Genomic DNA, 14880 nt, shown 5'->3' with positions numbered 1-14880 from the left:
TCTCGCTTGTTTTGCCTCTCTCTCTCTCTCTCTCTCTCTCTCTTTCTCTCTCTCTCAAAGTGGGGGCTAGCGCTCACTATGAGCGTGCACAAGATCTCTCTCTCTCTCTCTCTCTCTCTCTCTCTCTCTCTCTCTCTCTCTCTCCTGTTCTCTATAACTACGCGCTAGCACCCTCTATCATTGGTTGCAAGCTGGAGATGGATCTCTCTCTCTCTCTCTCTCTCTCTCTCTCTTGTTCTCTATAACTGAGCGCTAGCACCCTCTATCATTGGTTGCAAGCTGGAGATGGATCTCTCTCTCTCTCTCTCTCTCTCTCTCTCTTTTGTGTTCTCTATAACTGAGCACTAGCACCCTCTATCATTGGTCTATATTGAGCACTAGTACCCTCTATCATTGGTTGCAAGCTACAGAGAGAGAGAGAGAGAGAGAGAGAGAGAGAGAGAGAGAGAGAGAGAGAGAGAGAGTAGAAGGGTGGGAGTTATATGGTGAGAGGGAAATAAAGCTACTATTAACCCAAAACGTACATGACAAAATATCTAATTATACATATATTTTTGACACCTCCTTTTATCTCTCTCTCTCTCTCTCTCTCTCTCTCTCTCTCTCTCTCTCTCTCTCTCTCTCTCTCTCTGAGCCGTTTTTTGACGTAGTAGACAACAATTCACTCTTTTGACCATAACTCACTCATTTGAACTCCGGTTTAGGTGATCTATAGCCTCAATCGAAGAGCATGAAGCCCTCTACGCATTGATATAAAGACAAATTTTTTTTGTGTAATGGAAGGCTTTGCTGTAAGAACATCTCAGAACTGTCAAAACTGTCAAAACTTTTCGTTTTTGTTGCCGACTTGAAGGCAATGTCAGACAAAACTCGCAAGGGTGGAAAATCCACACTCACCATGGAGAATGATGCAAAATCTCCAAGGAATTTGGATGCTAATCCAGCCACATCGTCTACAACAACGGAAGCAATGATCATGGCTTACTTGATCTCATTACAAGAAACCGTCAACAAGCAAGGGAAAGAGTTGCGCGCACTTGCAATGGAGAATGGCACTTTAAGAGTTCTCGTTGTGGAGAATGAGCACCTCGAGAAGGTTCTTGAAATGCAAACAACACGCTTGATGCATCTTGAGAATGAAGTTCAAGAATGTAAACGCTCTCGTTGACATGAATGTATTGAAAGAGCACTTGAGCAAAGTTGAGAATGATCACGTATTGAAAGAGAAAACGATAGATACATTATGACATGATGTATGTGAGATGATAAATGCATCCAAATCTTGGGCTGATATATGTAAGGATAATATGGTTTCTACATCTCCTATCATGCAAGCCATTGTCTAAGCAAAGAATGTAGAGAATGTGGACACTCAAGAATTGCAAGAACGACAAAAACGCTCAAAGAACATCGTCATTCGTGGAATCAAGGAGGAAAGCATGGAAACACCCCAATCTCTTGCGGTTTCTATTGAAGAGTTTTTTGATACACACTTTGGCATGTCAGGAATCATGGCTTATGGTGCACATCGAGTTGGAAAACAAGGAGTCCCTCCCTCGGGAGAAAGACCTATTGTATGTACCATGACTGATGAGGTAAAGAGAAAGATCATCCTTGACAATAGTTGGATCTACTTCAAAGGAACGAGTTGTAATGTATATGAGGATCGCACTCTTGTGCAACAAAATGTACGTCGCAAAGCATATGAGGAAAGAAGCATGAAGGTAAAAGCCACTTGAGGAGGATGCGAGTCCACCCAACAAATAGGGACACATGATCTATGAGACCAACTCACGCTTGCGAATAAGCTTTTGGAATTGTAACAGGTATCCATGGAATGCGGGAATTGGCATTGATGAACTTACCAATGACTCCGATGTGATACTTCTTGTCGAAACATGGGAGCATGATGCGCAACGAATTCTTGGATTTGACAAATACGATGTGCATTATTTGATGTGGGCCAAAAATGCAAAGCAACCAAGAGGCCAAGGAGGCGTAGCATGTATGACCAAAAAGGGTTTGAAAGATGTTTCCATTGTCAAAGAAGATAAGTATATACGCTACTTATGGCTGAAAATCAGCCCACCAAATGGTCAAGTCATGTTTGTGGCTGGTTGCTACATTCCTCACTATGACTCCAACTTTTATGCTCGCTTGGATATGGATAGAGATCAGCCCTTTGATGAACTAGAGGAAGACATTGCTCATTACAAAGATAAAGGTGAAGTCATTGTTTTTGGAAACATAAATGCTCCCATAAATACGTTACAACACGACACACAACAAGTCGACATGCCGCACGTCTCAAGAAGAATGGATGACTCATACATGTATAATCGAAGTTCTAATGATGCAAAAGAACTGGATCACTATGGAAAGTCACTTATACATATGTGCAATAGTACCGGAATGCTCATTGCAAATGGTGTGTCTCTATGGCAAGCCACCAATGACTTTACATGTAGAAAGCACAATGGTGATAGCGTGATTGACTATATATTGTTCTCGGAAGTACAGTGGCCACAAAGCGAAAATAGGCTACGAAGGTAAACTGTAAGGAGAAGAATACCTCACACCGACTTGAGTATCTTACACAAAACATCTCGTGAAATTTTAGAGGTCTCCAAGCAACCACTAGAGAGGGAGATCAGGTAGGTGAGGATCATGAGGGTGGATTGGTGGTTGAGGAGACGGACATTCATAAGACAATGTGGGAAATCCGTCGTGTACCAGAGAGAAGGAGGGTTCAATGTCAAGGGTGGTAAGGATCTAAAGTTGATAAATGCAAAAAGAATATAAAGAACATGGGTGCAGGTGCTATTGCACCATCCTTTTGGGATATTCAGACCTGGGAACGAAGGGTTGATAGTGCTCATAGTAGCGCTCAAAGGCACAATTTATGTGGTTCTACAATGATAGTGTGGATCGTACATGGAAAATCTATAACACAATCACTCAATGCCTTGCTAGAGTCCCCAATAGATGGCAATTGGAAAAGGGAACAAACATGATTTCTTCAAAGTTGCAGGAATTGGAAACATGAGGCTACATGGTAACGAAGGCTGCAGTTAAGGCAACCAACAATATGCATTCTCGGTCGGGAGTGTCAATTCAAGCCTCCAAGAGAATTGAATCGGCACTTACCATTGAAGCCCGGATTGTGCATCACACTATCGTTAAGACAAACATGCATGAGAAATTCATGGTAGAAACATCTTCTTCACAAGTTTGGGGCGAGAGGTATGAAGTTCATATGGCAAGTCGCCCAATGTGTACATGTGGAGACTTCACAGAATGATTGGCATAAGGCAAACCGTACAAGGCCTGCAAGCATATTTACTTCATCTTCCTTCGCTGCTTTGGATTTAAACCACAATATGTTTATCCATCAAAGCAAGCTAACAAATGAGGATCTACTACGTGTATTCAACTGTCGTCGTTACAAGAAAGGAGTGTAATTGAGTTGCATCAAAGAAAACTCTTAGACTTGCCATGTAATTGTGTCGCATGAACTGTAACTGTTCATTTGATATTGTAATTCTCTTTTGAGAAATTCAGTATATGATGGTGCCTTGTGTCTTGTTGTTGGTTTTCTATGTCCAAAGTGTACTCTTTAAAATGTATAAGTTAGTTTCAAAGTTCTTTTGGAATTTGAAACTATAAAAAAAAGATTCCCTCCAAAAAGCTCTCTCTAATTGATGCATGGAAAGATTTTTTCCTGGAAACACCCGTATAGTAAAGGTTTAGCAAAAACTCCCTCTAAGGCTCGCTCCAAAAGCTTCCTTGATTCCCATCCCCCATAAATAGCAGTGTCATCATTCCCACATATGCTACTTAGCACTCCAATGTCATACTTAGTAGTGTCATTGTGCTCTTAGTATAAAAATTATGCTCGATAACAATGCCAGTATGCTCTCTAGAATTGCCTCCTATGCCTGTTAGTGCTAACAAATATGCTAGATAACACTGCCACAATGGTGCTTAATGATGCCACCATACTAGCTAGCATTTCCTCCTATGCTTGTTAGTACTAGCACTATGCTGCCTAATAGTGCCATATGCTAGTTCAGCTAACAGTCTTACCTACTAACAGTCCCTATATGCTATTTTGCTAGCTAACAATGGTGTCATACTACTTTGGCTAGGAGTCCATATGACATGCTTGACTTCTTTTATAGCATATATGAGAGGAGCGAAATGTTCTCCTTTAGAAAGGCAAAGGGCGATCAATCAACGAGTTAAAGGCTCCATCAGGTCAGGGAAGGTCAAGACATTGGGGGACATGACCACATGGCGATTGCAGATATGGCCAATATGAAGTCTCCAATTGTGAGCATGAATGTGGTCATATTTGCAAGTCAGATTGTGGATATAATTGGAGCTAAAGATTAGTGAAGATGGTGCACAACTTGAATGTTGTTAGTGCAGATGGAGGTAAAGAAGAGGAGCAACTAGAGGAGAAAATCCAAAAGAAGAAGAAGAAACAAAACAATAACAAGAGGTTTTGGCTGATTCAAATGAAGTTATAGCTAAGGTCCTAGGGAGCTTGAAAAACTAGGGCTTTGATGAGAACACGATTGATGTAGGAGACTAACTCCTCAGTGGGCCATCTCTTAGGCCAATTTGCAAGGAAGAAGGGTTATAGGTACTTGGGCAGTTGAGCTTCTTTTACTGTAGCACAATAGTTCTACAGTAAAAGTTGAATACATCTCAAGCCTCAAAGGGTGGGAAGAGGCAGTCCCACGGAAACAATTACAAAACTTTACAATCATCTATCATGAGAAGCCTTAAGCTGGGAATAGGCCCATTTTTTCCATTTGAAATGCTTTTGAACAGAGGTCAATGGTAAACATGAGAGAAAGGGGAGAGATATGCACATCTTATGAGGTCAAACAATACCAATAAGAGTTGTACTCTTCAGTACTTCCAAACAAAGCATTGTTTCTTTGGCACCAACTGTGCCATAAATATATACATCTCCATAAGTTCCATAAGAGAATATCAAGGCCTTTGTAGAGTCCCAAAAGAATCTCCTGAGGAATGGAGCAGGATGGAGAGATTTGCAACATTGGAGAAAAACCTTGAGCAACCCGCCTTTGGGCAGCTAAGGCTGTATTCAGATGACCTGGTGGAAAACAAAGAGAAAGTGTTGCCTATGTGGCGCAAAGAGATTGGGAAGAGAAAAGCAAAGATACTTTCGGACTCGCCACTTCATGGGCGAAACTTGTAGTTTTGATCACGAATCAACAACAACTTGATGCAAATGCTTTACCACTTGGATGAAACCTATTGGTTGCACTCTACATGTCATTTTTATGTGTTGATCTTCCTCCGCACCTTGTGAACATAGGCAATGGAGGCACAACACAAGCTCCTTAGCTATCGTCAGGCTCGTTTGAACCCGGTTAAGGTCCTCAAAGCCATTGCATGTAGGACATGTAGGATAGAGACCTTGGGGTGAGTTGTTGTCAGTGAGTCCAATAAAAACACGGGGAAAAGTCAGAGTGGCCTGTGTGGCACCCAAGTTGTTTGCCATCATCTAACTTTGCCATGTGTCACTAATCAACAAGACTAATCCAAAGATGACAATTTCTCCATAGTCAAGGCTATACATAGGCCACAATTGCCGCGGCCCACAACCATAAGTTTAAAAGTCTATGCTATTTAAAGTTTGATTGTTTGAACCTTTGCGGTACTTCAGGAATCTGGCTGCACGCGTCCGAGAGCACATGTCACGCACGCACACAGAGAGAGAGAGAGAGAGAGAGAGAGAGAGAGAGAGAGAGAGCTTTGTTCATTGAATATATGGATGGTACCCGGGCCCAACCTCACAGAATGATGAACTGGAAATCGCCCACATGAAAAAAGCTTCCTTTAATCAGCTAAATCTGTGTATTCTAGCCTAGCTTTAGTTTCCATTGTAGTGAATTCAGCTTGTTGCGAAAAGAAAAGCCTGCATGCACTTTGTGCAGCCCCAATCTACCACAAGAAATTTGGTGCACCTCATAAGTGCAATGCTGCATAAGCACCAGTCCACCTCTCATATTTGCATGAAAGGCTCTCCCACAATTTGTACTTGCAAAGTGTGAAGAAGACTGAAAGGGCAAAGCGAGCAAAATCTGGGCAGACACAAAATCAGGACAAAGCTTTTCTCTGCATATCAGCCCCTATGTAACATCATGTCACCCATTCATAATGCAAAAGTGAAATGAGGTTTCTGAAGCTGTCTCCAGGTCCACACCTGCCATCCACATCAACATGAGTAAAGTGCCCCCTCCATGCCCATCCATGTATGCACCCATGGCACATGCAATCCTGTCCCATGTACAACTGCGTGCACCCATGTACATCAATTCACCCCACACCCTCCAACATGTCACATATGTGTGTGTTACAACCTTATTAGTCATTATTGTGGCATGCCATGTACATCAAACAAGCACTTTTGGTACACACATGCCGTTCATTAATACACAAGCATCAAAATTCACATACAATCCCGCACATATCTCACACTTTGGTAGTGGACCACTCAAGGTACATCCATGCCCATTGCCATCCTTAGCAGCAAAGCTGATGCAACATGCAAGGCTCTCCTATAGCTTTTCCCTTAACCGCGCAAGGACATTGCATGATTAGATAGAATGCAACCATACAGACAGGTCAGATTCATGTTCAATGAGCTTGTGTTATATCGACCAGGGTCAATGGGATGTATCCATCCAGAATTTAATGCATTGTCTCAACTGACAGCGAGTGATGGATGCTATGCACAATGACTTGGACATCCACTACATGCGGGACGATCACATGGGTCCAATTGTGATGGCAACAACCCACATACAATGAAGGATGTCCAGAAGATGCAAAGACAAGGAAGACATAAAAGTTGCCAACACAATTTAAATGACATGAACATGATGTTTACTACCCACCTGAAAACATCCATACAAGAGGTCTGCGTCATAGCCACACTTGGATTTTTTACTCAATAAAGCAGGTAAACGGGGAAATATTGTTTATTTTGCGTTCCAAGTTTCATAGTAGGCTGAGATTGGCCTCTGTAGCTGGGAATTGAGAACATTAAGGGAGCCTTAGCTATTTGACATGGTGTCGCCCACAATGTAATGCATTTAGAACGCATTGATCTCTAAAAGGCTACATCCAATACACATGCGTATCATCTGGAACAGCCTTACTGGTTCGGATGGAATGTGCATGCATTCCCTTCATGCTTACATAGAAATCTTCGACGGCGTGGTTTCTCTTTCGTTAGCAAACTGGTGAGAGTAGGAGGCAATGCCCTCCTTCAGCCAAAATAAACAGAATTTGGAACACGAAGGGCCAGAAGACTCTTCACACAACATGAAGAGGAGAGGTTTAACTTGGCGAGTGAAACATATACATCCAAACCCTTCAATACGCAAAGCCTTTGCCCTTAAATCATGACTAGCCTAAATGCACTTTGGTGGCTAATTTTATGCTTCATATTATACAATAAAAACAAATGAAAATGTGAACCTTGCATACAATGCTTAAGATATTTCCTTAGATTTAACAGTCACACATGCATGCTCACAGATATATGAAGGCAATTGCAATGATCATTTAGTGAAACAGGCATTTGAGAGCATGTAGGGGCACATTCAACAGCCAGAAGCATTTGAAGGGATGCTACCAAAACATTATAGGCCCTAATTGCAACCCCACCTGCATTAAACACTTGATGTTTTATCTATTAGGAATACAACTGTTTTGATACACGTCCCAATTTGCATGTGACAACATCACGTTGTTCATGTCATATTTTAGTATCTGTAAACATAAAAGATGAATACCAGAGTGCCATCAGTTATGGGCGAAACGCGCAGACCCTCGCAACAAAAGACACAAGCTTTTGGAGATAATGTTTAAAACTTGGATACTGGCCTGTGTTTAAGCTCGAGCAAAACGATTTGCATGCTCAAGGTTCTGCAGATATCTTGATCATGTTCTCACAACCCAAATTCATGCAAGTTGATTGGCACATGGCTAACTTAATGACTCCCCCTTCCCTCTTTCTAGGAAATCATGATGTACAGAGTTCTACCATCCTGCCCATCAATTCACATCTGATGAGAACTACCAACATTGGGCTGTGATGAAGTTTTCAAGTGCATTTCCCCTTCCACAGAGAAAAATGGCCAGCCCAGACATAACCAATAGACGTACGGAAAACTCTCTTCTTTACTGCATATAGTGAGGGTCTATGCTAAATATATGCTACGAGATAGAATGGCGTCTTCTCCTTATGATGTTTATTGTTGCTGTTGCTGGTGTTGTGTTTTCCATTTCTGCTTTGGAAGGAACACTACTCACAGAGCTTTCAGAGCTTTTGGATATGTCTGAGTCCTTGCTGCCAGCAGATGAGCCATGCTTAACAGATAACAGCCTATTAAGCATCCTCTTCGAATTGGAAAACAGATTTCTAGCTTTCGACTGTTTCAATGCAAAAACCTCGTGTTGTCGCACGTTGCCCTTTGTGCTCTCTGCACGACCCACTGTTCCATTTACACTGGTCCCATTACCTGTACGAGCAACGAACCCATTGTTTACTGAGGCCCACTCTTCCTCTTGTGTGTGTCCATTGTTTTGTGCAACAATGGCATCCTCATTGTGTTCCTCAGAGGAGCTCTCAGCTTGCGGCAGGAGTGACTTTACATTGTTAGGCAGATCACTTATCAAAATACCACCCGCCATTGCTGTCCTTACTTGCTCATAGAAAAGCACTTGCACTACCACTCTTAAAGGTAACCTCTCATTCTGAGCAGCATGCATGCAAGCATCCATGGACAGCTTCTTGCAATCCATTAGTTTGCAAAGCTTTTTCCTTTCACTTTTTGAGAGCCCTGGGTGCTCCTGCACAAAAAATGTATACCCTCACATTAGAGACACAACATAAAAGGCACTCAGTGTTTATAAACTCAAAAGACAATCTGAAATAAGAATGATGCCTAGCACTACAAGAAGCATTCAATAGGAAAAATTAGCACATCTACATATATTGTTTAGAGCTGTACGATCACATGGATAGTTGTTTATGGTTATATTTTAAACTTAAATGACTTGTAAATCGAAGCAGCATATACATGACTTATGTTTACATTTTAAGCATCCATGACTTCTATACACTCCCAAGAAAAGGACAGATATGTGCTTAACAGCATTCATGCCCAAATGCCGCATATGTTCATTGTATGCATAATGATAAATGAGGTGCAAACAGCACTGCCATACCTTCAAATAAAACATCGATATTAAATAGAAGCCATTCCAAAGAGCAGAGAATGCTTTACCTTCAAATAAATGTCAATAGCTCTATACAGGCCATCATGCACAGGACGTGCAAACTCTGGAATAGACTCAGCAAGAGCAATAAATTTTGCCAGTGGCAAGTTCAGATCACGAGCTATTTCTGCTAGATATGCATCAATGAGCTTAGCTACTTTGACCTTAGCCGCAGGTGAGGCAGCAGATACATTGCTTGCCAAAAAGTCCAGATGATCGGCAGACAACGACCTGCGTTTTTCATAATTGCGGTTGGGGTGGTGACCCACAGGACTGCTTGATGGGGTATGATCTTGCAAGAGGAAATGGTCAACAATACGATGTACCAAATCGACATCATAGAGAGTATCATTTGCATAGGATAGAGAGGGTACAAGGATGTCATTGAGTGAGGCCTCTTCAAGCTGCAAACCTATTCTTTTTGCAAGATCCATTTTTGAGGAATCATCCACTCCCAATATTGTTGCTGCCTTGAGCAATCTTGACATGAAACTGCATGAGCATGACCCTTTCTCATTCGGCAGGAGACCAATTATAGTTTCAAGCATCAGCTTGTGCTTTGCCGCACCACTTTCAACAAGCTCGAGAGAGGAACTCTTGGCCCTGTTTCCACTACTATCAAACCCTGCTTTATGCTCTTTGGATATGCCAGGAAGCCATCTGTATGAGTAAACACGCAAAGCTTCACCAATGAGCTTATGAGACATTCTTCCCTTTGTCTTGATTGCCACCATCACTCTGAAGAAGAAATCAATCTCCAAATCACATATGTCTTCAGCCCACCAATCCTTGGGTGCAGGGGTTGGACGATAGTGATGGTTGTTTGGTGTGCCATTTTGCACAGGGCTGGATGTTTTGGTAATCCCATTCTTCGGAAGCTTTCTTGTGTAAGTGTATGACCAATCCACCTTTGAAGGATCTACAGATGTCCTTGATGCGATTGAATCGATGCATCTACTAACTATCTGCAAATCTTGAGACCACGGAAGCAATGACTTCGTTGTTTTCAAAGCAATGATAGAGTCCTTCCAGCTCTTGAAGATGCTTGAGCTTAAGAAGACCTCAAGCTTAAACATCAGGTTGCCTTTTTCAACTTCCTCGGTCATCCCAAGGTAATCGGCAGCACATCTTACACATATCACATTGTATGCATTGAGGGTGATACTTATGCCATAACAAAACTTAGCACAAAGCTCAAAGGCCTTTACACCCCCAGGAATGTCGTCGAGCCGCACAACCGCCTCCTCAAGCGTCGCATCTACTGTAACGCTTTGAAGTCTACTGCACTTTGACAGCAAAGGAAACTGCAAAGCCAGTCATAGCATCTGTAAGCACATTTGCACCCATATTTTTGCATGTGACTCAAAGGAGCATGCAGTATATATGTGAGCACCATGAAGAAAATCATGGTAAATATCTTTCAGCTCCAGCAGTCACGATGCAAGCAAAACGGGTGTATGTTCACGCTCTGTCTTGAAATGAAGAGAGTACAATCCTGAGCTCTTTAATAATGTGCAAGCAAATGCACAAGTCTCAAACACTCAATGACCGTAAAATTTTATGTCTTTCATTATCAAATCGAGCAACATTAAGCTTAAGGTGGAAGAAGAGCAGCACAATGCATAACATTGTACACTGCTTACCTTGTGTAATTTGAGCACAATGTCCTCAACTTGGAAGGTGATATCGCTTGCAAGCTCACAAGAGACGGTCCTGTTTATTTGAGAAGAACAACAACAACGAGAGGTCTCAGCAAATAAATTGCACAACGCCACAAAGAGTCCACACACATTTGTCAAACTTAAAAGCTGTGAATGTTCATGCATCTTTACACATGCATTTGCGGAGGAAGTAGAAAGAGAGGAGGACTCACACTATGTTGTTGCTGGTCTGGAAAATGTCCGGTTTGGAGCCTAATTTCATGTACTTCATTGCATATGTCTGTGCGAGGTGAAGTGAAGCAGGGAAAGAGAGGGAGGTGGAGAATGGCTTTGCACCGAAATCTGGTAAATATATAGGATGCACGTCTTTGCTAACTGGCAATTTTACTGCACGGGTTTGGATAAAAGGTTCCGAAGAAAAATCATGTGCTAAATCCACTCGATATTGCCGGCGGGATTATCTGCCCATTTTGCAGCAACAAAGAGCACTTAAGGCAGTTTGAGTGTCATTCCTAAGAGGAGGTTTACCCACCCATGTCTCTCCTTACCATGAGAATGAGAAGAGGAGCAATCACCCACCCATCTTTTTGACAATGGCCTACTAATAACACAGTAATAGCAGGATTGCTTAGATAGAGATCAACTACCTGTCTTTCCAACAATGGCAAGCAAAACCCACCTCAGCAGAAGATTACTTTGAAGCAAAATGTGTCACCACACTAATGACCCACTAATCTCACCTTTGCTGAGTGCACACAATATATTGTCAAGAAGCTTCACAAATGCCTTGATAATTAGTGATGGCTATGGAAGAAGAGGTGACCACCCTCTGTGATTTAGCTTGCTTTGCATCTTCTGGAAGCAAGGGCTTGATTGCTTACCGTGCTCACATAAATTGATACATAGATCTCTTGGGCAGCAGGTAGAGAATGCAGAGCTTGATGTTAAAGTGGAATCTGCGGCTGCAAACTGCAAGCTGGATTTCATGAAGAGACAGAGTGCAGAGGTTTCAGTTTCATGGCAAGTCTCAAGATCACCAGACGAGAGAGAGAGAGAGAGAGAGAGAGAGAGAGAGAGAGAGAGAATATATTTGGAAATCGGGTGTGTGTGTGTGTGGGGTAAAGAGAGACAAAAGCTTGAACAGAGAGAGAATATAACCTCTTAATTCTCTAGACTGAAAAGGCTCCAGAAGCCAGCATATTTGGGGCCATTGGGCTATGGAGCTTTCATAATAATATGACTATTTATTAGTAGCAGCCTAGCAGCCTAGCATGACAACAAGGATAGCTGCAACATTGATGGCTAAAGAGCAGGACATTATGTTGTAGCCAAACAGGTATCTGCCTAGTACTATATGAGTCTATATCTATAGAGATAGTGAAGTTAGGTAGAAGAGTTTTTTTCAAATTTATAACAGAACACTCATTTTTGACAATTCACATTCCAAAGGAAATGTAGTTTGTGATTGTGAGTGCAAAAGAGAGAGCAGTGCAAATGCTGCTATTTTCTTGCTCTCTGCTTTATTAGCCTATACTCTGATGAATTCTGTTTCTGACATTGACAAATCTTTCTGTTTTCCTTTCTATCTTTCCCTGCCCCCCCCCTTCCTGGTGTCCTTTCTCTGATGCTCGTAGTTCTGATCTGATTGAATCTGCACTTTCCTTCACAGCCCAAATGAGATTCTCCTCTACCTTCACATGCTTGATGGGGCTTTGTTTTTAGCAGTCGCTTCCCGGCGCGCCACGCAGCAGTACGGCGCAGTTTGCCGGTTACCCTTGCGGAATTATGGAGGCAAAAGAAGGCTCTCTCCCTTCTAAGTTCTCACTCTGCCAATGGCCGAGAGATTCAAATTCACTCAACGGGAGGGAAGCCTTGCCTTCTAGCTACTTTTCTGTGCTCATCAATAGCGCTTTTTGATGATGCAAGGGCCCGTTTGGTCTCGCACAGATCGGCTCTAAATCTGTGATCACCCCGCTACTGCTCCTGGGCATAGCCTTTAGTTGAGCAAGAGGGAGCTCTGCAATGCACAATTCTCTGTTTGTTTGCCTTCTCTGTAGCTCAAAATTTGGCCTAAAGCAACAGCAAATAGGGGGTCTTCTATTTATCTCCCTTCACCACCCAATTCTAGTGCTATCCCTTTTCCTACCAACTTGTTAGTAGGCCCTTTGTCGCATGCACCTCATTGGGTTGCAAGCAAAGGAAGAGCGTCAATGTTTTGGTACTGTGTATTATGTAATTAGGGTAAGATAAGCCCACAATTAGTGGAACTCATCAATGATTTTTGCACATTCTTCCTATCCAATCAATGGACATCTTACCAAATTCTCCTTGGATCTCTCATCTCTGCATGGGTAAGCGTGTGTGAGGGAATGAGAGTGCGGGAGCACGCCAGCTTTCTCAACAAAACCACCCATCACACTGTGCAATGTGGATGCATTACGATTGCTTCTTGGGTTATCAACTCCGAGAGAGACAGAGAGAGAGAGTGTGTGAATAGGAGGAGACAAGACAAGCATCCTTCTCTTGCATACGTTGACTACCTTATCTCCTTGTGTGGGATCAGTGGGTCACGTGGGTGCGGTGTGCCCAAATTTCAAATGTGTGTGTGTGTCGGGGGGGGCGGGGGGGGGGGGGGGGATATCACTGTGTCAACAATGGACATATATGTGTTTTGGACAAGACGTTGCACTTGAGAGGGAGTCTCCGCCGTTAGCCTGTGGGAACTTGGCAAGCCCCCTTTGAATGCAACAGAGCTCTACAATTCAATTGCAGGTAACCCACCAGACTAGACTGCCCCACTATTCCACGATAAAGCCCCAGAGTCAGGCCTCAGGTACTGGTGTTGAAAACGCCTGTATGTCGCTAGTGTGCGCGCGCGCGAGCGCCAGAGAGAGAGAGAGAGAGAGGAGTGCCTTTGCGAGTTTAAGATGAACCAAGTTGCCAATCCTCACCAGATGACACAAGTTTAAAATAAGTGCCAAGCTTATTTCTATAAAATTGACACCCCCATGCCAAGAGGTAAAAACCATAGTTAAGGAATTTGTCAATGGCGAACCCTAGCTGGTGAAGGCTAGTCTCCCGGTGTCGCTAGCACTCTCACAGCTTCCTCTCTTGTCGCCCTAGCAATTCCTCCTCATCCCAAGCTCGTCAACCCTTGGGAAAGGGACAATGTAGATCTTTATGCATGCCCATTGTCACTAGCCCTTTCACAGTTCCTCTCTTGTCACCCTAGCAATTCCTCCTCATCGCAAGCTCGCCACCTCTTGGGAAAGGGGTAATGTAGAGCTTTTTGCATGCCCATTGTAGTTTTGCACAACAGTGGGGGGAGGGCAGGGGACTATTGTGCACATGTGTAAAGAAGTCACTCGTCCAAACAAGGCTTACTTTGAGGCATTGGTATAGCAAAAGCTTTGGAGTTAAATGCTCAACAAACTTCACCTCCCCTAATCAAGCGAGGCTCCCAAGCATGCTCAACCCAATGATACCGCTTAAGCATCTTTTGTAGTTTGGCCTTTGAATCTCATCAAACAGCAAGAGGATGATTACACGACTTTTTCAAGCCTCATCCTCCAATGGTAGCTCTCAAAGCATGGCACGAGCCTCCTTGGCATCTCAATGGTGTGGAGGTGAGTGCTACTTAGGCCCTCCCAAACAGCTTTTACTTCTTCTTTGCTTAAATCAACAGAAATGGTAGTCTTTCTCTTGGGAGCAGGTACTTGGATGTTTCAAAACTCCCTGGTACGAGTCTTTCATTGGTCCCCAACTTCCCTCCAGAGCTCAAGTTGACCCTCTTCCTAGTTTTGTATTAATTCCCAAGCTTTCCACTACAATACCACTCATATATCATGTCCATTCTGCCACCCCTCAGTAATGTACTAGAGTGAGACCT

At 42.9% G+C, this 14880-nt stretch overlaps 1 protein-coding gene across 1 annotated transcript; it reads right to left on the bottom strand.

The window, feature by feature from the left end:
* Window positions 1–7714: 7714 nt before the first annotated feature.
* On the bottom strand, window positions 7715–13871 carry LOC147444952 (BTB/POZ domain-containing protein At1g67900-like). The gene is made up of 4 exons (XM_086527462.1): window positions 11204–13871; window positions 10974–11043; window positions 9339–10634; window positions 7715–8901 (listed from the first exon to the last, which is right to left on the bottom strand). Exons 1-4 carry the CDS (start codon window positions 11260–11262, stop codon window positions 8266–8268), a joined length of 2061 nt encoding a protein of 686 aa, XP_086383588.1. The 5' UTR covers window positions 11263–13871; the 3' UTR covers window positions 7715–8265.
* Between the last annotated feature and the right edge of the window lie 1009 nt (window positions 13872–14880).

The sequence above is a fragment of the Adiantum capillus-veneris genome, chromosome 13 (assembly GCF_014529385.1).
Source record: "Adiantum capillus-veneris isolate H3 chromosome 13, ASM1452938v2, whole genome shotgun sequence".
NCBI lineage: Eukaryota > Viridiplantae > Streptophyta > Polypodiopsida > Polypodiales > Pteridaceae > Adiantum > Adiantum capillus-veneris.
Note: the sequence above shows the minus strand (reverse complement) of the source record. Positions and strands in the feature narration are given on the sequence as shown.